The sequence below is a fragment of the Pituophis catenifer genome, unplaced genomic scaffold, assembly GCF_029215685.1.
Source record: "Pituophis catenifer annectens isolate HBS135680 unplaced genomic scaffold, rPitCat1.0.hap2 SCAF_3, whole genome shotgun sequence".
In the NCBI taxonomy this organism is placed as follows: domain Eukaryota; kingdom Metazoa; phylum Chordata; class Lepidosauria; order Squamata; family Colubridae; genus Pituophis; species Pituophis catenifer.
In genome coordinates, this window is record NW_027256883.1 from 155641621 (window position 1) to 155667872 (window position 26252).

The 26252-nt window shown below is 35.8% G+C and overlaps 1 protein-coding gene across 2 annotated transcripts in view; it reads left to right on the forward strand.

The window, feature by feature from the left end:
- The first annotated feature begins 292 nt into the window (after positions 1 to 292).
- The window catches only part of SPATA6 (spermatogenesis associated 6), a 34280-nt gene continuing 8320 nt past the window's right edge, over positions 293 to 26252 (forward strand). Inside the window, exons 1-11 of one of the 2 annotated variants that reach the window (XM_070939562.1) lie at positions 293 to 549; positions 3274 to 3410; positions 4326 to 4463; positions 5956 to 6004; positions 7060 to 7101; positions 8068 to 8192; positions 9835 to 9921; positions 12219 to 12494; positions 14581 to 14659; positions 17666 to 17703; positions 18690 to 18871. In XM_070939562.1, coding sequence (XP_070795663.1) covers positions 4452 to 4463; positions 5956 to 6004; positions 7060 to 7101; positions 8068 to 8192; positions 9835 to 9921; positions 12219 to 12494; positions 14581 to 14659; positions 17666 to 17703; positions 18690 to 18871 — 890 coding nt within the window. In that variant the 5' untranslated portion in view covers positions 293 to 549; positions 3274 to 3410; positions 4326 to 4451. The remainder of the gene's footprint in view (positions 550 to 3273; positions 3411 to 4325; positions 4464 to 5955; positions 6005 to 7059; positions 7102 to 8067; positions 8193 to 9834; positions 9922 to 12218; positions 12495 to 14580; positions 14660 to 17665; positions 17704 to 18689; positions 18872 to 26252) is intronic. The other variant, XM_070939561.1, reaches the window with a different exon arrangement.

Here is a 26252-nt window from a genome sequence, read left to right on the forward strand (position 1 = left end):
AAAGCCTACATATTTTAGGAGGGGGTAATTTGGCTATCTTCTTTTATATAAATCTGGACACTTTCAGAATTATACTTTCAAATACTCCAACCAGCCTATCATAATGGGGAAGAGTCTTCTTTTCCTTCCTCGCCTGCCAAAATTAAAAACCATTCAAACCATGAAACGTCTCCCATCCTTATCCGATCAATGGCCCTAGGTAGGAGGCGATACCGCCTGCCATTGGAACCGGAAGTGACGACACTTGGCCCTCTTCGGCTTTCTCGGCCCTCCAAACCCGCCGTGGATACGGTTAGCCACGCCTTCTCGCTCCTACCACTCTCAGGGGCCCCCATTAGCGTTCCGGCGCTATGGCAACGGAGTCTGTCTGGCGCGTTCCGGGCCTAGCCAAGCAACGCGTCCTATGAAGGGCCGGAATAGGAGGGTCCCGCCCGTCCGCCCCTCATTCCCTCTTCAGCCTGCTCTTCTCATCTGGCGGCTGACAGACGAGGCGGCCTTATGGCGCCCTGCAAGGGTTTCGTTTGCGTTCTGGAGCTGCATATCCGCACGGTGAGGAAGCCCTGGGGGGAAGGAGGGGTGTGTGTGTGTGTGTGTGTGTGTGTGGCTGGACGGAAGCGCCTAAAGGCGCCTCGAAGGGCCCTCCGCTTTACAGGGGCGCTTTTGATCTCTACGGGCGACGGGCCTGGTGGGCGGGGCTTTCGGGAGGGGGGGGAGTCGAGAAAGGAGAGAACTCGGCTAATAAAACTAACGGCGGATTCCTGATCGAAGCGATGTAGGTGGGGAAGCCTGGAAGTTTGCCTTTCTTGTTGAGAAGAAGCAGCGCTTTGATTTTTTTTTAAAGGCCGGTGGAGGAAGCAGCCTCTGGGAGCGCTTTCTTTCCGCCTTGTTTTTTAATTCCCTCTCTCCCCGGCATTTACTAAGTAACCGATGATTCTTCCACAGAGCGAACGACGCTCTTTTAACTTCATGATTCTCCTGGTTGCCGTAATAGAGTCTCTGCAAAAAAAAAAAAAAAAAAAAAAAATCAGGACCACCATTAAAGCATTCAGTGAACATCTGGGTTTTTACCGCCAAGATCTGACGCTTCTGTTAGTCTCTGTGTCCATTTAGAAAATTGGCTCTTTCCCCCCATTCTTCTTTCCTCAGGGGTGAGCTAACGGTTAGACTACATCCGGGCATCTCTCTCTCTCGTTTCTGGCCAGTTACAGTCTTAAAGTACAAGCTTGTTCTTTTTGTGTGTGTGTGCTCTACATCTTTTCGTAGAATTTCAGTTGGTTAAATTGAGTGCCTTTTCAAGTATTTTTTTTTTAATTTGATTTATATGCCGCCCTTCTCCAGAGACTCAGGGCGGCTTACAATGTGCTCAGCAATTTTCATTTCTATATTTGAAAGCCAGCATTTCTTTTCTCTTTTATGGGCTTCAATATACATACATTCCAGTATATACATACATACATGTATACATACAGGTACACATACACACACACAATCATCACATAAAATGCATCACCATTCAGTTTAGTAGGCTGTGACCGTCTTTGCCTTCGCTATATCAAATCAGATTCATGTATCTTTTATGTACACTGAGAGCATATGCACCAAGACAAATTCCTTGTGTGTCCAATCACACTTGGCCAATAAAAAAGTCTATTCTATTCATAGTAAATGCTGAATGTATTACAGTATCACTTTCCAAAGCAGAAATATTTGTTTTTTAAATGTATCCATATGTGGGGGCTACAGGGAGAGTAAGGTCTATTGAATAGCTGAGCTTCTATTGACTGCATGGATACTATTCATGTGGTTTTCTTGGCGTAATAGAGAAGTAGTGCTGTTCTCTTTGACTAGGAATTTCCCCCCCAATTTCTCAGTCTAGCCTATAGATTTTAGATTTCCTGTTTCAGTTCAGATTGTAACCAAACCTGTCTTGTTTAGCTTCCATGCACAGACATAGTCAGATGCTATTACTTGATGAGATACCAGCACACATATAAAAGATGAAAAATTTTCTTCCTAAACTATTTTTTATGAAATCATCTACAATTAAGACTGCATAGAAAGACCAAGACAGCCAATTTGGTGTGGTTAAGGCACCAAACTGGAAACTAGGGAGACTGTGAGTACTGGGGAGACAGAGTACTGCCTTGGGCCTGTCACTCTCAGCCCTTCTGAAATCTTGGCAAGAAAAGTACAGGGACTAATTCAGGCAATTGTCAGGAGTCAACAGTGCCTTGAAGGCAGAGGAAAAAAAAAACCAAGCATGAACATTTGAGTGTAAATTTCAAAGCCATTGAATTCTACAAGTGTATCTTATAGATTAAATCTCAAGTATTGCTGCAATTCAAATGTACAAAATAAAACACTGAAAAAGCAGCATTTCCTCATCAAAGCATTCCAGATGGAGTAAATATTTTCCTGCAATTTTTAAAAAATATTCATTGCTTTATTTTAATTTTGATTTTTGATTTGATTGTTGTTCTTTTATGTTGCCCAGTAATGGCTTAGAAATCTTATTCTCCTAATGCAGTGTTTCTTAACATTTTTCTTCTCAGGATCCTTTCCCTTTTAAAAATGCTGAGGACCCCAAAGGAGCTTTGTTTATATGGGTTATATTTATCAATATTTTGTGTATTAAAAATTAAAATTAGCTGTTACTACTCCTTTTCATGATTGATTGAGGGGATTTTAATATTGTATTCTTTTTAAACATATGCTGATAACTAATTTTGATTTCCTGGACCCCTGCAGAGTCTTGAGGGACCTCCTCAGACCACCCTTTGAGAATCACTGTCCTAGTGGTTTATATTTAAATTATAAAATTAATGCATACTAACTTCAGTGACTAAAACCATTGCTGTTCAGAAATTGGTACTATGCCTGGTTTCTCTCTTGTTTTATAAAGTAGGAATACTTACTTTCTTTTTGGTAAGTTTTATATATTGTATAAAAAAGGAGAACTATCCACCCCTCCAGCAACTTAGCAAAGCTAAACTGATACATAAAATATCTACAAATATTAGAGAAATTGGTTCTCAAATTGTGGTCTTTATCTTTCTAGTTTTTTGTTTATCACATCTGCTTATCTCCATAACTGTCAAGACATAGAATGGTAAATCCACAACATGTTCCAGTAAATCAGAAATTGGAACATTCATGGTAACACGAGATGACATATTAAAATAGCTCAATTTCAAGCAGAACAAGAAACAGTAAACCTAAATAATAATCTTTGGTTGATAATCCCTGTTTAATTCCCAAATACACTATCTTCAGCACTTCCGGAAGACTACCAGGAGAGGGTTAATATAGCTTCAAGTGGGAACCATTCCAAGCATAGATGTGATTACAGAAAACAATGACTTATTTTGCAAAAGTGGGGAACCACCCATGGTTTATCCCAGTATAAATGGGTAAGTAAGGCATAATATGGTTTGTTTGGTTTGATGTAGTGGATTGGTTTATTCAAGAAATAAAGGAATGTTGCATAACTTGAGGGTCACACCAAATTTAATAGAGTACAAAGGACCAGGCTCCAAATGTGGCTGGATTTAGTCATCCACAAGATCCACAACTTTCATCAAAATGCTGAGAGCTGTGTTCTGCATTGTGATACAAGTTTTTCTCATTGCATACTTGGATTCACCATAATGACATTCTGATATCACAGAGCTGGTGTCATGGTGTAACACTTAAGTTGTCATTTAACCAATGTGAGTGGAAGCGGGACTGTGCTTTTTGGGAAGTGGGTTCAGGGTTTTATATACAGCTAGTAGCTTGTACAAGATGTCCAGATACTGATTTCCCACATTTACGCTTGAAATTATTATTACAGGTTGCCAATGTTACCCATATCGGCAAACATTTATTCATTCACTCACCTTCTATTAAAATATATACATTCATTTCAAAGAAGTAATAAACCAGAAAAGTTTTTAGCAAAAAGGAATAAATGAACACATCAGAAATAGCAGTATTCTACAAATAGTGGAAGAAAATTTCAGATTCCCCCAACTTTTGCCTTTGATTTTAAAATAGCTATTCTTGACCAAGGAATGCTCAAAGGATGATGCATATACTGCTTAAAACCATTTCATTGCAATTTATTTAAAAGTTCAGTTATATTTTCTGTAACATGGATTGTAATTACATGGGTTTATCACAGTGTCAGTTTATAGGTACCTGGGATATTTGCATTATCATCACTGTTGTTTTTCTAACCACGCTCATCAAGTTTACTGTGCATTTCATGAAGTGGACTATGGGGTTTAAGTGTTACATAGTTAATGTTCATTAGTCATAATTATTATGAATAATTGCTCTTTCAGATAACATGCCCAGGTGTTACATTGAAATCCAGAGAAGATGTCTATGTCAGTGCATGTATTTTTGGGCAGCATAAGAAAACTTCATGTGTTCGTGCAATATTTCCCCTGATATTTGATGAGAAATTAATGTTTGAAAAAGTAGGTACTTACAATATCATGGCTAACGTTTAAGATATAATTCATATCCAAGCACTTTGTTTGCCATATTCATATACATATTTCTGTAATATTTCATTTTCAGCTTACTTTATTTTTGAATTAATGCTTATGTAAGTATTAACATTTATATATTATAGGTTTGACTGTATTTTTTATTTTAAAGGTATTTTTGTTTTTTTTAATAGCTGAGGGTATTGTTTATAAAAGAAATAAAGTATGAATTCTTCAGGAATGTAGTTATTGACTACATATATTCTGTTTGTAGAAATAACAATTCATTTCTACAGTCACTTGGTTAATAGAACAGTTTAGTCCCTGAATGGCATGAATGAACTATAGTATGTGAACTATTGGAAAGAACTTCTAAAAAAAGGAAATGTTTGTGAAGATACATATACTAATCTTTACAGATATGGCTTTATAGACACTCTGTGCATTATGCTTAATGTTTACTAAATAATATTTTTCTGGCAGTCTTGATTTATTTGTTGTTCCTTATATTGCAATATATATTTTTGTCTGAATAAAATTTTCCACCAACAGGGTAAATCTGTGTAGATGTGGCTATTGCATATAAATGGATAGCATCAATATCAGAAACCATAGGGAAACTATTTGACATGGGATTGTTTGTGTTTGGATTTAAATTGTGCATTTTAAAGTAACAGTTATTTAAAAATCTGTTCTATGAAACTTGTATTTTCTCCAGACTTGTGTAATCCCTCCTATGTTAGGGTATTAATTGATTCAGCAGGCTTCATTTTGTGATGGTAGCTAATTATGACATTTGTAAATAAAGTATTCCTTCACTTTTTCAGCACAGCACAGAATTGCAAATCTTGACATAACTGCATCATGATCTTAACAGACCTTCCAGCCTTGCTTTTTGGGTTCATACTGGGTTCATAATTAAGGTCAAACCTTAATTATGGAATCTTAAACTTGTCCCCACTGAACAAGTCCTACTCAGTTTATTGGGACTAATTCCCAGTTGGTTATACTGGCCTGGAAATACATGTTCTTAAACTTAGCAGACTTACTTCTGAGTAGATATATATTGAATGAATTTTAACTCTCTGACAGAATAAATGTAAGTGATGTTCCATCCTTTACTAGAACGAAAGAAAATAATTGCTCACTTTCTAACAAGGCAGGTATGTTTTTCCAGGTTGAAAGTAAGAGACTTGCACCTATTATTTATGTCAAATTTTAATTTAAGAGTCAAAGACAATACCAAAACAGAGACAACTCAACTTTAATTTAAGAGTCAAAAACAAACACCAACAGAGAAAGTAGCTGCTTCTTAGAAAAAAGATTCTGTTGCAGTGAGAAATTGTTGATGTTGTTTAACTGTTTTATTCTCTTAAAGAACTTACTACTCTAAATTATTATAGTGGTCATATTTGTTAAATGTCCTCAGAATTGTTTTAGCAGAATTGTTCCATTTCATTTTCTAAAACTTTCATTTTAGGTATATACTGATGTAGTTGACCCAGGAGATCTTGTTGAACTTTTTGAAAGTAGGTTTTTGGATTTTTGTTTTTTGATTACTTTTTATTTCATATACAAATTATTTTATAGTATACAACATCAAAAATCAATTGGAAATTTCAGAAGATGTTCAGGTGTAGTATGAAATGCACTAGAAATTTTCTCTGAAATAATGGAAATTTAAATTAAACTATTAAAAATAAGAAAAATGATTTCATTGGAACATCTCATTAATGTTTTTAGTTGATCATATATACCAGTAGAACTATTTGGTATATTTTCTAGGAACATCATCTACTTTTAAATAACTGAAGCTTTCATGATTTTAGAGGTTTGTCAGAGGCCCCTTTCCATTTCCTCAGTATTTGTAAATAACAAAAGGATGATTAAAAAGAGAATGATAGGATTTAAGACAATTATAGCATATTCAGGTTCATTATTTTTGATTGTTAAGATCGTCATCAGTTTGTTTTTCAGCAAAGGGTATAGAAAATAGGTCTGAGTCTAGATAGAAAACTTTCTACAGATACCATGTAGTTTGCCTTGAGTATCATTATGACTGAAATATTGGGTACAGGTGTATTAATTAAATACTTAGCTCTGCATCCTACTTCCTCAGAAGTAAGTTCCACTAAGTTTTCAAACAGTAGTATGCAAAACTACAGTCAAAGTAAAGAAATTATTAGACCTGATTTGAGCTGAAAAAAAATTGAAAGCAAAAACACTTACCTACCACCTGAAATATGTCAGATTTATGTATTAAAACCAGCTAAACTGAGAAATTAGCTCCATGTTCTTACTGAGTAGTGATGAGAAAAGCTATTATATTTTTATTTAGAATGTGGTATACATTTACCTACTGACCAAAATGCTTGAGCCCTCCCTCTCTCCCTCTCTCTTTCTCTCTCTCTCTCCCTACCCCTCTCCCTCCCTCCTTCAATCTCTCTCTCTCTTTTCGAGAAACTAGTAGATGCTCATAATAACAAATGCAATAAATTGTACAAAGTTAGAGATAAACTAATTGTTTTTTTTAAAAACTTTGTGATCAAAATGACTTCTGATTATATTTTGCCCCTTTTTCTAGCTGATACATCAGTGGTTCACTTAATACAAACTGTTCCTCCAGGTATAGTACCAATATTTTCATAAATTAACACAGTCCTATGGTAAATTTCTGTATATAACAATTTATTCCATTCAATATGAAAATGTTTTTAGGGTACAACTTTTTCCCAGCAATAGATACTAGCTGTGTACGGTATTTACCCAGCTTCTCAAAACTTGTATTTATTCTTCAGTGCATAATCTCTGTACATAGATTTTATTTTGTGATCAGTATACTACAGTTTTTCAGATATGTATACAAATTTTATTGTATATGTGAAACAACTTATTTGAATGTAGCGCCTACGTAGTGTAGAGAACAGTAGTTATAACCAGTTCTTGTCTTTGCAGTAATAAGGTAAATGGTTCTGCAGTTATTCACTTTTGATTTCCAAGTGAATGAAAAAATAGAAATATGAAAACCTCTTTACTGTCTTCCTTGATTTTTGGTGCAGAAATTTGAATCCATAATTTTAAGTAGGTTTTCTGAATCAATGCACAAACATACATACAAAATTGTTGAACTTTAAAATTTTGGTTGATAATGTTAGCACCTCTCAGTAATTTTGTTTTCTTTATTGCATTTCACAAAGCCAAGGTTTTTAGGAACCCTTATTTTCATTAATTTCTAGATTATATTGTTTGTGAATTCCAAAATCAAAATAATATGTTTAATATTTTACTTCCACCAAAGAAAGCCATATTTATTGTTGAGTTTGGATATCACCATAAAAATTTCTTAAGATAGTTTTTTGATTCCATTTTGGATTAGTACTCTCATAGACTTTTCTAATCTAATGAGATATTCCTCCGTGGCATTAGCAGGCAAAGTTGAGATTTCATATTTCATATCTTCTGTTGGGATCAAGGGAATCTAAACATTCTTAGCTTTGTTGTATCACTGTCTCTTTTTATATGCTTCAATGCTTATCTCTCTATGTGTGAATATGTAGTTGTTTTTCAATTAAAACATATAATTCACTTTCAGTGGGAGAAATTTTGGCCAGATATGAAGAAAATACAAGGGATTTCCTTTTTCCTGCTCCTAAGTTTATCCATCAACCACGAAATTCAGTTCGTGAGGTTTTAATGAAAAAGGCCTACGATTTTACAGTAAGTGTGCTTCATCACAAGAACACAAGAATCATGCAAATGTTGATCTATATTTGGGGTTAATTTGACATATTTCTTAATGATTAATAATTTAGAACCATTTTTATTTTTTATTATTTATAATGAAACTTATCCGGACTCAGAAGGTAATCAGGGTCATTCATAGATAGTGCTTGGATGGGAGACTATTAGGGAATCTCAGAGCTGCAGATAAGGGAAGAAAAAAAATCTTGAAAATTGCAAATGCAAACAATTCTGGCCCTGTAGGCAAGATATTATTTATTTTTCCTGTTCTCTGTTGGAAAACTAGTCTTTTTTTCTCCTTGAAATAAACTTCCTTCTTCTTGCTCACATTAAATTAATTTGATATGTATTGCTAAATCAGTGAGTTGGGGATGTACTTTTATATTTATATTTCTCCTTTGTTTTTACTATTACACACTGTAAAGAGCAAAGTGGAGTATCATAGCTTACAATCAGAAATGTGATTTGCATTGAAAAATCTCAAATTCAAAACCTACTATCTCCGGTCCAAAGGAGCATGAACAAGATAAAATAGTTGTCTTAAAATCCCAGAAATCTGACACTGTTCAGAGTAAATAGTAGTGGGCTTGATGAATAAGCCATAGGTATATTAGGTTAGGTATAAATCAGGAAGACAAGATTTTCCTTCCTATATACTTATTTCCATGATATTGTGAATCAGAAATTATATGATTTGTAATTATATTGACTCTACTTTTTATCAATTCTAACATTTCCTTCCTTCCTTCCTTACATAAGCTTTGGGTAAAGATACAATGCTCATGTTCAAGAAAGGAACTGCAGCACACTTTGCTGCCATTTTCCTTAAGTTATTTGTTTGTTTTACAAAGGTTAGAATGTTGTAAACAATTAATTTTGTCATCATTAATATGCTTAATACAAATATGGAAGAAATGGCAAGTTATTAGACAGAAAGGATATCCCAGTTTCTCTAATATATATCACAAAACATTTAGAAGTGATGTGACTGATGGCTGAACAGAATGGCTTTACTTTTAATTAGTATTATGTTAGAGTTTGCAGTGATCCAACCAGCATACAAGTAAATAATTCAGCAGGATTCATTTATAGAAGAAACTTGTTTATATACAATAATATAAAATGTGATGCATGTATACAATACCGATGCAGCTCTTGCAACGCAACGTGGTAGCAAGTACAAGAAGCAGAAGCCAGAACCAGAAATCACAGAAGCAATACTGAAAGGAACAGATCCTGTTTCTTAGTCACCAAACGGTTCCCATTGGCTGACTTCTTGTTATGGCTATCCCAGCTCATAATTTCTTATATACTGACATATTATATAATATGCTATAAAAATTCCTGAGAAATGCTTTTGACAAAGCAACAAATTGAAATAAACATCAGACTTTAATTGTTGCAGAAAGGCAGTATAATTGCTAGTAATTGAATTGTCAGAAATGCAAATATTACCTTCTTGACATTTACTATTGCTGTTCTGTCTCTTCTAATTATTTTTTATTAAAGGCTAAAATTAACGGAAATTATTCAAATTAGGAATAGTTTGTTACAGTATATAACATTTACTTCTTTGTTATCATGTATCTAATCTGTTCAATTATTGTTTCTCTCTTAGGGAATTGCACCAAAATTGAAGTTTCACACAACTTGTGTTATTTCAGAAAGTCTGTTAAATTCAGCAAAAGCTCAGAAGCAGAAACAGGTTAGTATAACTTAATGACAAACAATTCCCATAATATTTTCTTACATTTATTCTTAGGTGATTTGTTTGTTGAAATAACTCTTATGAAGCTTCATGTAAATTTCATTCTTAAGTAAAAGATTGCTTCAATTGTAATGTTTGCTTGAAAGCGAAAGACTGCTGAGTAAAATCTTATATGCTTTTTAAAACAGTTAAAAGTATTCAACAATCATCTGCGTAACTGATGTTAGAAAGACAAAATATTATTATTCCTGTGATAAATATTTCTTTCACTCTATAGTTCTTAGTATAATCATTAAGTACTGTTGGTAGAAAAACCTTGGCTTTTTAGTATTCATTTTTCTTTTTTATCAATATATTTTTCTTTTATTCAAAAAATTAAAATACAAAACTTAAAGGGAAAAAATTAACAAAGATAAAACTAGAAAAAACCTTAAAATTAAAATTTTAATTTATATTATTTAATTTAATTTAATCTTAACTTTTTTAATTTAATTTTTTTAAAAAATATGTAAATTAAAAGGACAAAAAAGAAAAACATATATTATCTTCCCTAGTTAAACACTGACAGATATATTGTAACAATAATAGCTTTCCCCTTGCAAAACAGGTCCAAGATTTATACATTTCTACATCTATTTGCAATCCAATTTGACCTGTATTATATTTCTTACTTACGTGTGTATGTGTGTGTATGCATATATGTGAAGAAAAAATAATTAAGAGATTAATCAACAGCAAAGGTAAACTTCAAAGCCCTCTGTTAACAGTCTGTTATTGTAATTAACTCCTTGAAAGTCTACAACAGTTTCCTATCCATCTAGAGCTGTGATGGCACAGTGGTTAGAATGCAGTATTGCAGACTCATTCTGCTGACTGCTAGCAGTTTGATCCTGACTGGCTCAAGGTTGACTCAGCCTTCCATCCTTCCAAGGTTGGTAAAATGAGGGCCCAGATTTTATTTATTTTATTTTATTTATTTTATTTAATTTGTATACCACCCTTCTCCAACGGGACTCAGGGCGGTGAACAGCCATGGTAAAACATAACATATAAAATTTAAAAGCAATTTAAAAAACATTAAATAATTTTGGCTATCCATTTAAAACAACCCGGGTTAAAGCCAATTACAAATTAAAATTGAAGGGATGGGATCAAGCCAGCCCGGCTAGGTGAAAAAGATGTGTTTTCAGGGCCTGATGAAAAGTCCGGAGGTCTGGTATCATGCGTATCTCTGCGGGTAGGTCGTTCCAGAGGGCAGATGCCGCCACAGAGAAGGCTCTCCCCCGGGGGTCGCCAGCCGACATTGTCTGACCGACAGCACCCTGAGGAGTCCCTCTCTGTGGGAGCATACTGGCCGGTGGGAGGCTATTAATATATAGATTGTTGGCGGCAATATCATCCTGGGTTTGGTTTAAAGCTGTTGTTTACCATCAAATTTTTTATTTATATTTTTTTAAAAAAACCTGTGAGTTGTAGAGCATTCTTTCGCAAATGCTTCCCAGAAAGCTTTATCTCCTTTTAGCGACATTGTGAAAAAACACACTTTTCCTTCCAAGTACAAGACAAGCAGATAAATCATAACCCAGCATCCACATAGAAAAGTCGAGATGAATTTTTTTTCAAAATAAAAAGTGATTACAAGAAAGGGAATTTTCCTATCAAAAGTTAAAAAATAAAGATTGGAGCTCTTTTTTTAAAGGGTTTAAAAGAACAAAATATGTAATATAATCCTGTATAAATGTAAGTCCAATCAGATGACTTTCGCTGCCAGAGAATGTATTAACACCATTGACTTCCCTACAGTGAACATGAAAGTGGTTTAGAATTCAATGGTAAAGAATAAAAGAACAGGAAAAAAGTAAAGTCTAGCAAGGAGTTGTAGAATAGATGTGCAGTCGACTAGTTGGTTAAAATGTAGATCAAAGAACTTTAAAAAATGGAATTAAAATCCAGGTATCCTTAAAAAAAATAGCTGAAAGGAAAAGATGGTAAGAGGCCTGACCTTCTGATCATTCCTTACCGAGAATTGTGGTCTTCTAGATCCATTTGATTGGAAAAAAAGGTCATCCTAATAAAATCATTGCCTCTTGGTTTTTTCCCCCTTGTCTCCCCCTTCCCTTTTTTTAATAGTTTGAGAAGGATTGAGGTCTAAACATAAAGAAAATATATGATCTGAGAATTATTCATTAATTATGGAGATATCAAGCAAGATAATTATTGGTTATGATATGTTCAATGGTGAAATGAAATACTTTGAAGCTTTTTAGTCTTAATAATTTCTTCCTTTAATTCAGGATAATTTAGATGGGCTGTTTCATTCATCTACAGAAGGAATGCGACAGATCAAATCTTCAAAGAAGAACACAGCTTCACCTGACAGAAACAGGCCCTGTTTAGCAACAAAAAGTTATGAGCAACCCACAATAGCATCTGTTTCTCGATCTCCTTCTCCGTATACAAAAAGACGTATGTGTGAGCTTCTGAAAATCAGACAACGCCTGGCTCACTTAGACCTAGGGCCTTTTGATTTCAGGAAGGAAACAGACAGACCTCCATTTGTAATTCGTCGTGTATGTATCCTCTAATGGTAACAGTTTAAGCATAGATCAAATCTTGCTCTTCCAGTTATTTTGGAAAGCTTTTGATTAATTTTACTCTTTTGTGATAACTAGTTCTTTCCTGGTCTAGAGGAAAGATTAAGTAGCGTTAAAGTTCTTTACCTGATCTCAAAAAATTAAGCAGGATCAGATCTGGTTAATACATGAGTGGGAGATCATCAGAAATTCTAGTGGTTTAGGCTAGAGTGAGATATTAGAAAAACATCTTGAACAAAAGCAGTGGCAAGCCATTTCTTTATTGTTGTCAATAAAATTGATTAGGGATGAGATTCCTAGAGTTCTAGTGGAATAAGAAAGACAAATAAGACATAAGTAAAAGTTCAGATCCAAACCTATGCCATTATAGTATGTATTATAGTAAGTTTGAAGCTATCAGTTCTTTGTTGGAAATCCAGGCTGAAGAATTGGCTGCTGGATCATTGTAGCATCTAGCATATTAAGGCATTTAATCCCATCTTGAAAGAAGTAGAACGGTGCCCCTCCCCAAGAATCTATTGCTCAGCCTAGCTATTCTATCTCCCAATTTTTCCTTTTTAGGGAATGTTGTTGAATAGATGATTAAGATATAGCTTCAGAAAATCTTGAATTATATAAATTACTTGGATCCCTATCCATTAGGATTCTGGTTTAAATATGAAACAAAAATTGCATCAGCCACCATGTTAAGTGATCTTTTTGGAAGTAGGAAGGTACATATCCTATTGAATCTCTCAGCAACTTTCAATAACATTGTCCATGGTATCCTTATGCATAGGTTATAGTAGATGGGAGTGGGGCACTATATTGCAGTGGTTCTTTTGTAGCAATGGGGAGGTAGAAGTTGAGTCCCAAGGTTCTTTTGTTTGGTACTGTTTGAAGAGTCAAGCCTTCTCAGTTACAGTCCTTTTCTAAAGAATATCTTACTTCCGAAGATTAGACTGGTCCCACTGCTGAGTTTAAGGAAAACTAAAAACATGGCTTTTTAAGAAAGCCTGGGAGGATCTCGTATGAATTAGGAACACCACTTTTGGTCATCCCTGAATGTTTATTCTTCCTTTGTAGCCATAATTTTCTTTGTAATTTTCTTTGATAGCATTAGACAACTTTTTGTCACACTATTTTATTTTAATGTTTTTATTGAAAGTAAGAAATATTTGCCAGTCAGAGTTTTTCTGGATTGGAATTGCATATAAGTTCCAATAAATGAGCCCACTACTCAGACTATTGTATCTTGCAATACTTGAAGCTTTCCAGTGGCTTTCAAGAGAAGTCACATGTAGAACAAATTGCAATAGTTCAGCTGCAATGTGATACAGTCATGAGTGCAAGGGGGAGGGGGGGAAGCAAGCAATTTCTGTAGGCAGTCTCTCTTTTGCTTGATACTCCCCACCACCATATTTACAGAGTACTGTAAATTATTTGCATAGTGCACTCATGGCTCGCAGCCTTAGGTTGCAGCATAATTGCATTGCTTTTGACGTATACAAGACAGTAAGCAGACTCTTGAGCATTACAAAGTATAGGCAAATGTGTGGTTTCATAAAGATATAAAACTTATAGCCTTATCTCTTTCCAGCTGGAAAGCACCATTGCAGTCATGTGATTTTTATTTATCAAATTTATATGCTGCCTATGTCACTATCTAAGTGACTCTGTGCAGTTTACAGATAAAATCCATAAAACTATATAAAAAGACAATTAAAAAACAAAATTAAAAACAAAGTTAGTAAGGCAGAGGGAGCTCCTTCAAGTTACCAACTACCCCAAGATTGCATACCACTCTTGGTTCCCTTTGCCAGTTGGCAATGCTTTTCTGGAAGGCCAGAAGAGTGCCTCCCCTCTGGGGGCAAAATGTTCCACAAGGTGGGGACAACAGCAGAGAAGGCTCTTCTCCTAATCTGTACCAATTGAAATTCTTTAACTGACTGGGCTCTTAACATACCCTCCCTTCCTGACTCTTAGTGACAGTTTTGCTTAATGGCGCAATTGCCGGTTCCAATTAGGGTCATTAAAAGAGTACTACCTATATTAAATAGTTTTAATAATTATTTAATTTTAGGTTGAAGAGTTGACTCCCTCACCTGATGTTCATACTTGGTGTCATTCTAAGAACAATAACAAAGAAGGAGCAGCCTATGGCAAGTATTATGTTAGCGTATAAAAGATGCATGCAGTTATAGGTTTGAAACCTATTTTAGTGACCTTAATTATGTTTTTGCTTTGTCTAGTTCATTGACATTTCTGGTTCAGGAGCAAAGTATCTGATTTCTTACATTTTCACTGACATAACATGTTTTAAAGAATACTGCAAATTAAGTGCTTTATAAAACTGCTAGCGCAATTCCCTTTAATTGGCAGCAATTTCTTAGTAGAAATTTTTAAAAGTCACTACATTCAATTTCTTACTGTGGGAATTTTGTGACTTGTGTCACACAGTTGATATAAAAACATAGCTCTGTTGTCTTACAAAATAAACTTACACTACTTTTAAGAAGTTCAATCAGTATATTACCTCTTGTTTCCCATTCGCATCTCATGGATTATGTGTTTCTGTTGCTTCCAGTAATTCCTGTTATCTGTTCAGGGAAAGCTATATTTTTGCATAGAGTTTTCTTATAGCATTTGCCTCTTCACTGACCTACTTTGCAGTTAAACTATTATGTGTCCTAGAAGTATTTTTGTTTGTTTGTTTGTTGCTGTTGCTGTTGGGATACATAGTTTTTAGCAATCAGTATATGATTCTGGTTGTAAAACCTTCATGAGTCTGAGAAGAGAGGATGCTTTCATTATAGATAGTCCTCAGGATAAAAAATAATTTCTAAAAATGAGCTGTTCTGTTTGACAGTCAAGCCTTTTCACATTATCCACATCCTGTATAGTGTTTTAGACTCTGATGTATACTAAGACATTTCCATTTTAGCTGCACAGATAATCCAGAATCCCCCCTCCCCCATTATTTTCGGAGATAGTGGAAGCTGTTTGGCATTTCTTTCCATGTTGCAGTGGTATGGGAGAGAAGAGGACATGTCACAGTTCTTTTTTCATAATCAAAAAGAGCTAGAATGGAAATTACAGATTTTCAATGATATCTAATAGGGGAAAAAAGCCCTATGGTGTTTGCCAAGCCATACAATATTAATATGAAAAAAGCATTACATTTCTTTAAATAATTTGATTTTGTTCATATATGTTATAGTATAAAATTGATTGTCTCATTTTATCAAGTAAGATAGAAATAGTTGTTTTGCCAATTGTGCCATGTTCAATAATGTTAAAAGATTACCACAAACCAATGCATTTAAATAAAAGCTTTGTGGTTATATTTTAAAACACTTATTGGGTACATTCTACTTCTATAGGAGCTGGTATTTTGCTCAAGAGTTGGGTGGGTGGATGGATGGATACAAAGTTAATCAACCTACCTCTGTTTATTAGAACTAGATCTGAATTGCTTTCATGCTGAACTTTAGCTTCTGGATAGATATGTCTTGTGGGACTGACCTTTTTATGTTGCTCCCTCCTTCTGAGGAACTGGGGATTGGAAATGATATAATTCAATAACAGTTCCTGAATAGGCTACAACTAGACACTGTTTTGGAAATCAGGAGGTGAGAGAAGGGCAGGACTTTGATGCCTCAAGAGACCTTGCATGCAGAAAAGTGATAATAAAAATGTTAGCAAGGAAGAAGATCTTTAGCTAAAAAAAATTGGAACAGAAGGAAAGTAGATGACTTATCAATCTTTCCTCTAGTTGGGGAATAGAGTTGCTGACCACTATATAGGAAAGCATTATTCAAAAAGGAAAAAAAAAATCCAATTCTTGTAGATGGCCTTCTAAAGAAACAAAACTCAGAAGCAGAATATTGAAAGGGAAAACTGAATACCAGAATGCACATTCATACATCCTATAACAGGATATATGCTAGGATCTTAGTTGTAGAATTGCCTTCTGTTGATCTCAATAAAACAGTGGTTTTCATCTGTGTCATTAATGGAATGCTAGGTGGAATAAAATTGTATCTAACATCTGTCCTAAAGATCCTGGTTTTCAATAGTAGAATAATTTACACTTGTGACTATTTATTAAGGGTATAGCATACGATGTCAGGGAAATCTACAAACGCTAGACGCAACACAGTCCTCTCACCCTAAATTGCCAGTTCATTCTGTTCAGTATTTATGTGCCTATCCTTAGTACACCCCAGGAAAAGAACTACCTTATACTGGCTGACTAGTGGCACTCAGGTTGCTGGCTCTTCTGAGCTCCTTTGCCGGTCTCACTTCACTTCACCTCACCTTGTGTTGCGTTGCCTCATGTCAGGCCACCGGCTTCTGCTCTCCGCACTCACAAACACAGCTAGGTTTTTCATCTACTTGCAATATTGCATGCTTCTGAAGTGCTGTATCATTAAGTATCATTAAGCCACTGTGCCACTGTGTCCCCACACTTGTGATTATTCAACAATTATTGACATCAAGAATGCTGCCTTATTTGAGTCCTGATAATTGCAGAACTGTATTGTTCCTGATCAGATCTTCTGCCTGGCAGCATGCAAGAAATCTACACAGGAAGTATGAGAGCTGAAGAAGAATTAGGAATAGGAATTGCAATTGGCAAGCAAAAATATATTGTGCTTCTTTCTGGATTCTCCTGCTACTGAAACTGAGTACACCCCTTGCCTATTCCTAGTTCCTCTTCAGCCTCATACCTGGGTCCCATACATATCAAAACACAATTTTGGGCAGCCTCTTCTCAGATGTTGGAGTGGGAAGGCATGTTCAGGTGATTATAACTTAGTGGGATGGGAGGAAGTCTCTGAAATCTCCTGAGTTCTTATATGCATTGTGATGGTAGCCTGTTTTAAGAGTAGAAGTCCAAAAAGAAAAATATGGGTTTTATTGAGAAAAATATTTCAGAACTATTGTCTTGGAGCCAGAGGCTTTTGTATTGATTTGAATAATTTTGCCACAAATTAAATTATCTCACTATCTAAATACTAGTTTAAGTGCTTTTTTATAATTTACATTGCTGTATTCCAGTAACTAGTGTTCTCAGTCATTATTTAAAAGTTTAAATGATTTTAATTTTTCAAAATATTTTGTGTTAAAATGTTTTAATTTTATTAACTTTTTTCCTTTTTAAGATCCTAGCCTTCTTGGCAGTTACAGACCCAAAAATAAAGTGAGTACAGAAACAGAATACTTTATTAACTACAATTGATTTAATCTCTTATTACTTTTTTAATTCCTGAACAAAATTGTCACTGGATTGTCGGTGAGTAGTTTATATGTTAGAGTTAAGATATAAAAATTTCACAAATTTAAAGGACATTTTTTATTTCTTGATTGAACATCTGAAATACTCAAACCTATCAAAAAAGTAGAATGTAAGGTTTGGAACTTGGAAATCATAGCCAAACCCCTATCTAGTTGAGGAATCCTTTACTGTATCATTCTCAGCAGATGGACTCAAGCCTTTATTTAGAAACCACTACTCTCTTCTGAAATAATTCATTATTGAGCAGCTTCATATCTATGAATATTTTCCATATGCCCAATTTAAACCTACTTCATTATAATTAAATGTTTCTTTAATGTCACCTGGAGAGAAACGTACCTAGAGCTTCCAACCATAACTCAAGAATTTCTTTCAGGCTCTTTATGATCTTGACACTCTATGGCTGTGCTCAAGTTTGCAGGACCATTATGGAAACAGAGTTGCAGATCTTTTATATACATATTGCTGCCCAGTACAGTTCTCCCATATTTGGTGCTTTTGATTTTTTCTGTTCAAATGTAGGATATTGCATCTGTCCTTGTTGAAATTCATCTTGCTAATCTTTGCCCACTTATTTCCTTGTTGCCTAAAATAAAGAAATATATCCATTTTTTTGTATAAAACAATTAAATTTAACACTTCTCACATAAATATCAGAAATTTAAAATCTGTGGTAGAAATGTCAAATTACACGACCTGACAGAAAAAATAGCATTGGCAATGGAAAGGATTGAATTTTTTATGTTTCATTTCTGCCTCCACAATCATATATTATCAGATGTGTTTGTTACATGGTTAACAGTAAACTATCATATCTAACCAAGACATTAAATATATTGTATCTTCTACAAAGATCATTTGGGTTTTTTTGTGTGTGTGTTTCTAAACAGATTATTGGATCGCATCATGAGAAATACTTTGATTATTTTCCCGATGCCTATGAGGAACACTTGTTCACAAAAATGACCAGTAGGCAGGTTTATTCAGATCGACTGTTAATGCATTCAGCACCTGCATCATTGCCGAAATTCTTTTCAACTCCTATGTTAGATCGCTCATCTCTTAGAGAAAGGTAATGGCACATATTTTCGGAAAATTTAAAATAGCAAGCTGTCTTCAGGTTTATACTGAACTTTCAGTGTTTAAGTTGGTATGTACTTTAATCAGGGCCTTACTTTTTAAGAATATTGGCCATTGTTTAAAATCTGATATGGCAATCAGTAAAAAGTTAAGTTTGAATTGTACCCAGTACTATTCCAATACAGCAGGGCATGAATCAACATTGGTATTTAATCAGCATTAATTTATCAGTAAAAAATAGATAAATTCCTTATTAGTAATACCTACAATTAGACTATGGAGCACCTGATAATAACAGGTTGAATAGCCTATCAGCCACTGTTATGTCCAAATGCCTTTTATTCAAATATATACCTCAATCTCCTACAGTTTGATACCTTTAAGATACAAGTTCTCATATTGTGGGTTGTAGCTTCGTTGTTGCGAACAAATTTGATGGTGGACATAAAACTGGGGGGGAGGGGGGGTGACTTTTCAAGGAAAGCCAGAGCTTTGATAAACTACTTCCACTTTACGTGGACAAGCCAGCTGTCTTTCTTTATTCTCTGAATGATTATTTGGTTGTCACAGTAACAGCCTATATCTGGAGTAAACCTAAGGCTTCAGGATCCCTTGATTCTTCTGCTGTACATTCCACTTACAAGTCCCACCAATTTCCACCTTCTTTCTTTCTGCTTTTTCTGCTCCCCCAATCAGTGGAGCAGCAGCTAAAAGCCTTGAATTCTGATGATTACAGCATCAGAGACAGAAAAGAGTTAAGAGATAATTTGGGTTTTAAGGATTTTATTCTGAAATGGCAGTTCTCACAACGTCAGAGATGCCAAAGACAATTCATAGTTGAGAGCCTTTAAATGATGGAAATAACAGCCTTTGGATGCTGTTCCATTGGTGGGAGAAAGAAGGAGAAGGCAGGTGGTGGAAAAAGAAGATGGTGACAGAGGAGGTGATGAGCAAAATGGATAACAGCACACTGGAAAGTTTTCAGAAATCCAAAGTCTACTGTGAACAAGGCATGCTACTAGGAAAATGAAAACAATCAGTTGGAGAATAAAATAGACAATCAGATTTTCCAAGCAGAGTTTGGAGCTTGGACTTGACAGACCTGGTGGCTTATACACAGAGTAATCTAGTAATTTTATTTATCATTTAAATGAATAAGACAAATACATGTATTATTTTAGGGATCATGGTACCACAAAGTTGGAGGGCCACCACCTTAAGAAGTACTGAGCTAACCTGGTCCACATGGGATAAACTGAAATAGCAGAAGCTGAAGTTTCATTTCAGTGTTATTTCAAGATTCATTTCAATCTGTGCCCTTTAACAATTAAAATATATATATAGAATATATCCTTAGATTGGTTTGGGACTTGCATTCCAGACTATAACAGCACCACAGCTCTTATTGTTACTGTTACTGTGTTACTTCTATTTAGTTATTTGTCCTGTGTCTACAGTTAGGGAATGTCAGAAATAGAATTTTCCTTTTAACTCTGTACCAGACTATTTTTTTTATAAACACAAGATGCATTCATTGTATTTTAAGTTGATCCAATACCATAAATGAATTTTGCAATCCATTCTTAGTGTGCCAGATTTTCCGTATTGTAATAAATTATGACAGTACTGCATTTTAAATACAGTATTTTTCACACTATAAGACGCACTGGACCATAAGACGCACATTAGTTTTAGAAGAGGAAAACAAGAAAAAAAAAATCTGCCTCTGCCTCCCAGCATCCATCTGGTATTTATCTGGCTAGCGTCCTTGCTGCAAACAGCAAACAGCCTGGTTAGCTTTAGCACGTTATCGCAGCCCCAGTATGTGGCTCATCAGGGCTCAGCTCTGTTGTACCCAGTACTGGTCAACTGAGCTGAGGTGCTGGCGCCACCAGGAAACGCTGTAACCTTCATTGCCGAGCAGCTGATTGGCAGTTGGATCAGCCTCCCGGAATACCACCAATCAGCTGTTCTAGGCAGGGATTGCCGCCACCAATTGCCGCTGCCGATCACCGTTTGCTGCCACTACCGTTTGCTGCCACCACCGATCGCCACCCCCATTTGGTGGCTGTGATTGGCAGCTGCGAACAGCAGCGGTGGCGGCGGTAATAGCTGCCGCCGCACCAACCCCCTTCCGCCCCCCAACAATATTCACTTTATAAGATGCAAAGACATTTCCACCCACTTTTGGGGGGGAAGAAAGTGCATCTTATAGTGCGAAAAATACGGTACTCTGATGTCCTGGGTCATTCACACAATGCATAGAGCATTTCCAGCAATAATGCATAAGATCTGTATTTTTTCCCCTCTAATCCCAAATGGATTGAGAGACAAGGAAGACTGCAAATCACATACTGTCTGACATGAAATTAAGTTCATGAGTTATTTCCAGTTTAGGAGAAATTGGAAATGTCTTTGCTGATGGATGCAGGCCCATTTTAAAATTAGAGTAATTCTTTACGGATGGGAGCAGGGAGAAAATTTGTAAGTTGACTCTTACTTCACCCTTTTTCTATTTTGCATTTCCCTGATCACTAAATTAGTACTAAAATTAATACTGTACTACAAGGAATATTACTTATTCCTTTGTTTTATTCTATATAATTGTCCTTGAGTTTGGATATATACTATGTGTTCTTATTTTTCTTCATTGTGGAACTTGGTGTTGACAGATTGCTGTCACATGGCTATAAAGGGAGACTGCAATTTATTTGGCTTTCTTCAATATTCTTCAGTATTTCTTTCTACTCTTTGTGATCTACCTCTTTGTGATCTACCAGTATCTTTTCTTTGTTTTCTTAGGTTCAGAGCCTTAAGAGTCATGTGATTTTCAGTTTTTCAATTCTTCTTTTCTTGGTTGCTTTTTCATAGTTCTGTTCCTTTTGTTTAATTTTAATTTTTTTGTTTTCTGGTCAGTGACATGGTGTTCATTTCTTCTCTAACAGATTGGAAGGCATGTCCAACTTGTTATTCAGGGTTTGAGAAAGGGTTGTTTTTTTAAATGCAAAATTTGTTCAGCCTTACAAAATAGCTTATCATTTTATTCCTCCTTGCCCTAGCTGCAAGGTATTAACACTTGTCATTTGATGAAATCACATCTTTACAATAAAGCCTTCACTTCATGCTAATCCATTACTAGTGTCCGGTGAAGCTCAACAAGCAGGAGTGGTGGATCAACTATTTATGCTATGGAACTGAGAAGAGTCTTCAGAGGGTTTGTAACTGGCTTGACTCCAAATGCCCTGCTGCAAGACTCACATCTAACTACTTTTCTACTCTGATGATAGAAGGGATCAGAAGCTTGCCCAGTAGTTACATTTGTGTAAAATTTTACAAGAAAGATTAATGAAGAACAACATCTTATATAGTCACCTCCCTACAGGGGTATCTCCCAATATAGATGTAAGGTGGACTTTCTGAGTTCAAGTTGGTAATCATATATTTGTAAAAACCCTTAGTTGTTTTTAAAAGAAAGTTGCCAAATATTCTAAGAAGCTACATAGCTATATTATAAAATCATGCTACTCTTTTCTATTTATTAATGTATTTATTAAGTACAGTAGTTTCTGGGGGACTAACTTACTCAGTATTAGTTAAGATTACTTGATAGACAAAACTACCGGGCTGGCCTATAGAATAAAAAAGGTACAGCTCATCACAGTTACTCTTGACCTTTACTATTTATCTGTTATAGTTCATCAGAACTTGATTTTTGTCTATTAGGCGTTAAAACAATAGATCTTTACAGTATTTTTGGAGAAATTAATTTCTTAATATGGGGATCAGAGTCTCCCACCCAATTTATATTCAAAGAACTCCAAGTATCTGAACAGACATAATGATCTTATTTTGAGATCACTGTTGAATCTGGTAGCCTCCATTTATATAATACCTTAAAACATTAAGCATATTTTCAACTCTACACACACACACACACACACACACACACACAGAGAGAGAGAGAGAGAGAGAGAAAGGCAATTCAAAGAAATTAAAAAAGAGAGGAAGAAAAGGGGAGGGGATGAAATTTTAAAGGTATAGCTAAAGATATAATCTGTGAAAATGTATATTGCATACTTTTTCACATAAGTGAGATAGTTCTCCAAATTGTAACTACATCATTTCCTTAGAAGCAAGGACTAATACCATGCTTCCAAATATATTTGTACTTGCTTATCATTTAAAAAAATGTCAAATGAGTTGTTACCTGTTAGTGAAGGTAAGAAGCTCAAAGGGTTAAGTGATGGCCTGGCTTTTAGAAGATAGTGGATCAATTGATTGCTACTGCAAAGTGGTTGAAAGGCATAGAACAATTAAACTGTAATCTCGTTTTCTTTATTCTCAAGTATCTTGGGGCACTTGCATTTAGTTTATTGAAGTTAGCCATTCACCTTATTGTTTATTGGTATTTTCTGGATAAATAGCTGATGGTGAGACTTACTGCTCAAAATACTTAGGACTTTCCAGTATAAGTCATGATAAGGTTGATAATTATAATTGATAATTATAAGTTGATAATTTTTTTAGTGTAAACTGTTGTTATCATAGTAGGTAACCAATTATGTAAGAAAGATTTTAAGGAAAACACAATCCTTTATTCTCCACCTGCCAACTTACTCACTCATATTGATTTTAATAAAACCAGAACAGTGGCGAAAGAGGAACATCTCAACAAAAGAATAATCAGGGAGGCCATCAAAATTGAAAAGAGGCCGCAGAATATGAGCAGACGAGACGACGCCTCTAGGTTATCAAGTATTTGGGGACCTGCACTGAGAGAAACTCGAGTGTTAATATCAGAAGAGAGGCAGAGATTCCAACAAGCAACCAGTGGTGTTGCAAGGCCTGCCAGAATTCTTCCCGCTCTGCAGAGGGTGGCTAGCAATAAGGAGAGAGAGAGGATCAAGCCAGAAGACAGGCTGAGATCTCAACTAACAATCAAGGGTGCTGTGATGCCTACCAGAATCCTTTCCCCTCTACAGCAGACAGATAATAATAGAGAACCTGAGAAAGCTAGGCCTGTAACACGTAGCCAAGCAGCCAGGATGAGGAAGCAGGAAGAAAAACTGCTGTCCTCCAATCAGGACACAGAGTTACAGGCTAACCAGCATACGTCAGCAGCAGCAAACATAGAAAAGCAACAGCTCCGACCTCGCAACACACCCACAGCTTCTAAACTAAACAAGAGCCTGAAGATGACAGGGTTGTGAGCCTGTCGAAACGTTGCTAGAAAGAAAAACTTTTAAGGTACTGGTAGGATTTTAGCTAAGGTTTTAAAAGACCTTGCAGAGTGCTCTGTAAGGATTTTTGGAAGATTTTAAGCTAGGATTTTAACCAGAATTTTAAACATTTTAACTAACTTATTTAACATGATGCGGGAAAACACCCGAGATTTAAAATTTTTGCATATACACACCCGCAAAAACTTAAGAAGACAGATATATAAATATATATATAAAATAAGGATTTGATAACAATCTATTTTTGTTACATACATTTATACATAATACGGTATTAATTTCAGCTGTGCATTAGGCTAATTCATGGATCATTTCTCAACATATACAGTCAGGTCCATAAATATTGGGACATCAACACAATTCTAACATCTTTGGCTCTATACACCACCACAATGGAGTTGGAATGAAACAAACACAATGTGCGTTAACTGCAGACTGTCAGCTTTAATTTGAGGGTTTGTACATCCAACTCAGGTGAACGGTGTAGGACTTACAGCAGTTTGTATATGTGCCTCCCACTTGTTAAGGGACCAAAAGTAATGGGACAATTGGCTTCTCAGCTGTTCCATGGCCAGGTGTGTGATTTTCCCTCATTACCCCAATTACAATGTGCAGATAAAAGGCCCAGAGTTAATTTCAAGTGTGCTATTTGCATTTGGAATCTGTTGCTGTCAACTCTCAAGATGAGATCCAAAGAGCTGTCACTATCAGTGAAGCAAGCCATCATTAGGCTGAAGAAACAAAACAAACCCATCAGAGAGATAGGAAGAACATTAGGCATGGCCAAAACAACTGTTTGAAACATTCTCAAAAAGAAGGAATGCACCGGTGAGCTCAGCAACACCAAAAGACCTGGGAGACCATGGAAAACAAGTGTGGTGGATGACCGAAGAATTCTTTCCCTGGTGAAGAAAACACCCTTCACAACAGTTGGCCAGATCAAGAACACTCTCCAGGAGGTAGGTGTACGTGTGTCAAAGTCAACAGTCAAGAGAAGACTTCACCAGAGTGAATACAGAGGGTTCACCACAAGATGTAAACCATTGGTGAGCCTCAAAAACAGGAAGGCCAGATTAGAGTTTGCCAAACAACATCTAACAAAGCCTTCACAGTTCTGGAACAAGATCCTATGGACAGATGAGACTAAGATCAACTTGTACCAGAGTGATGGGAAGAGAAGAGTATGGAGAAGGAAAGGAACTGCTCATGATTCTAAGCATACCACCTCATCAGTGAAGCATGGTGGTGGTAGTGTCATGGCGTGGGCATGTATGGCTGCCAATGGAACTGGTTCTCTTGTATTTATTGATGATGTGACTGCTGACAAAAGCAGCAGGATGAATTCTGAAGTGTTTCGGGCAATATTATCTGCTCACATTCAGCCAAATGCTGCAGAACTCATTGGATGGCGCTTCACAGTGCAGATGGACAATGACCCAAAGCATACTGCAAAAGCAACCAAAGAGTTTTTGAAGGGACAGAAGTGGAATGTTATGCAATGGCCAAGTCAATCACCTGACCTGAATCCCATTGAGCATGCATTTCACTTGCTGAAGACAAAACTGAAGGGAAAATGCCCCAAGAACAAGCAGGAACTGAAGACAGTTGCAGTAGAGGCCTGGCAGAGCATCACCAGGGATGAAACCCAGCGTCTGGTGATGTCTATGTGTTCCAGACTTCAGGCTGTGATTGACTGCAAAGGATTTGCAACCAAGTATTAAGAAGGGAAAGTTTGATTTATGATTATTATTCTGTCCCATTACTTTTGGTCCCTTAACAAGTGGGAGGCACATATGCAAACTGCTGTAAGTAGTACACCGTTCACCTGAGTTGGATGTACATACCCTCAAATTAAAGCTGACAGTCTGCAGTTAACGCACATTGTGTTTGTTTCATTCCAACTCCATTGTGGTGGTGTATAGAGCCAAAGATGTTAGAATTGTGTCGATGTCCCAATATTTATGGACCTGACTGTAGTTCAACTACTCAGGGTGAACTCCTATAATCCCCAGCCGCTTTTTGTTAGCACCTTTACAGTTAAGACTTTTTTGGGTGCAGAAATGTGAGCCCTGCTGAGTTCAGTGGAACTTACAATTGTGTATAGCATTGCTGCCTTAATGCGTTAAATTCAAG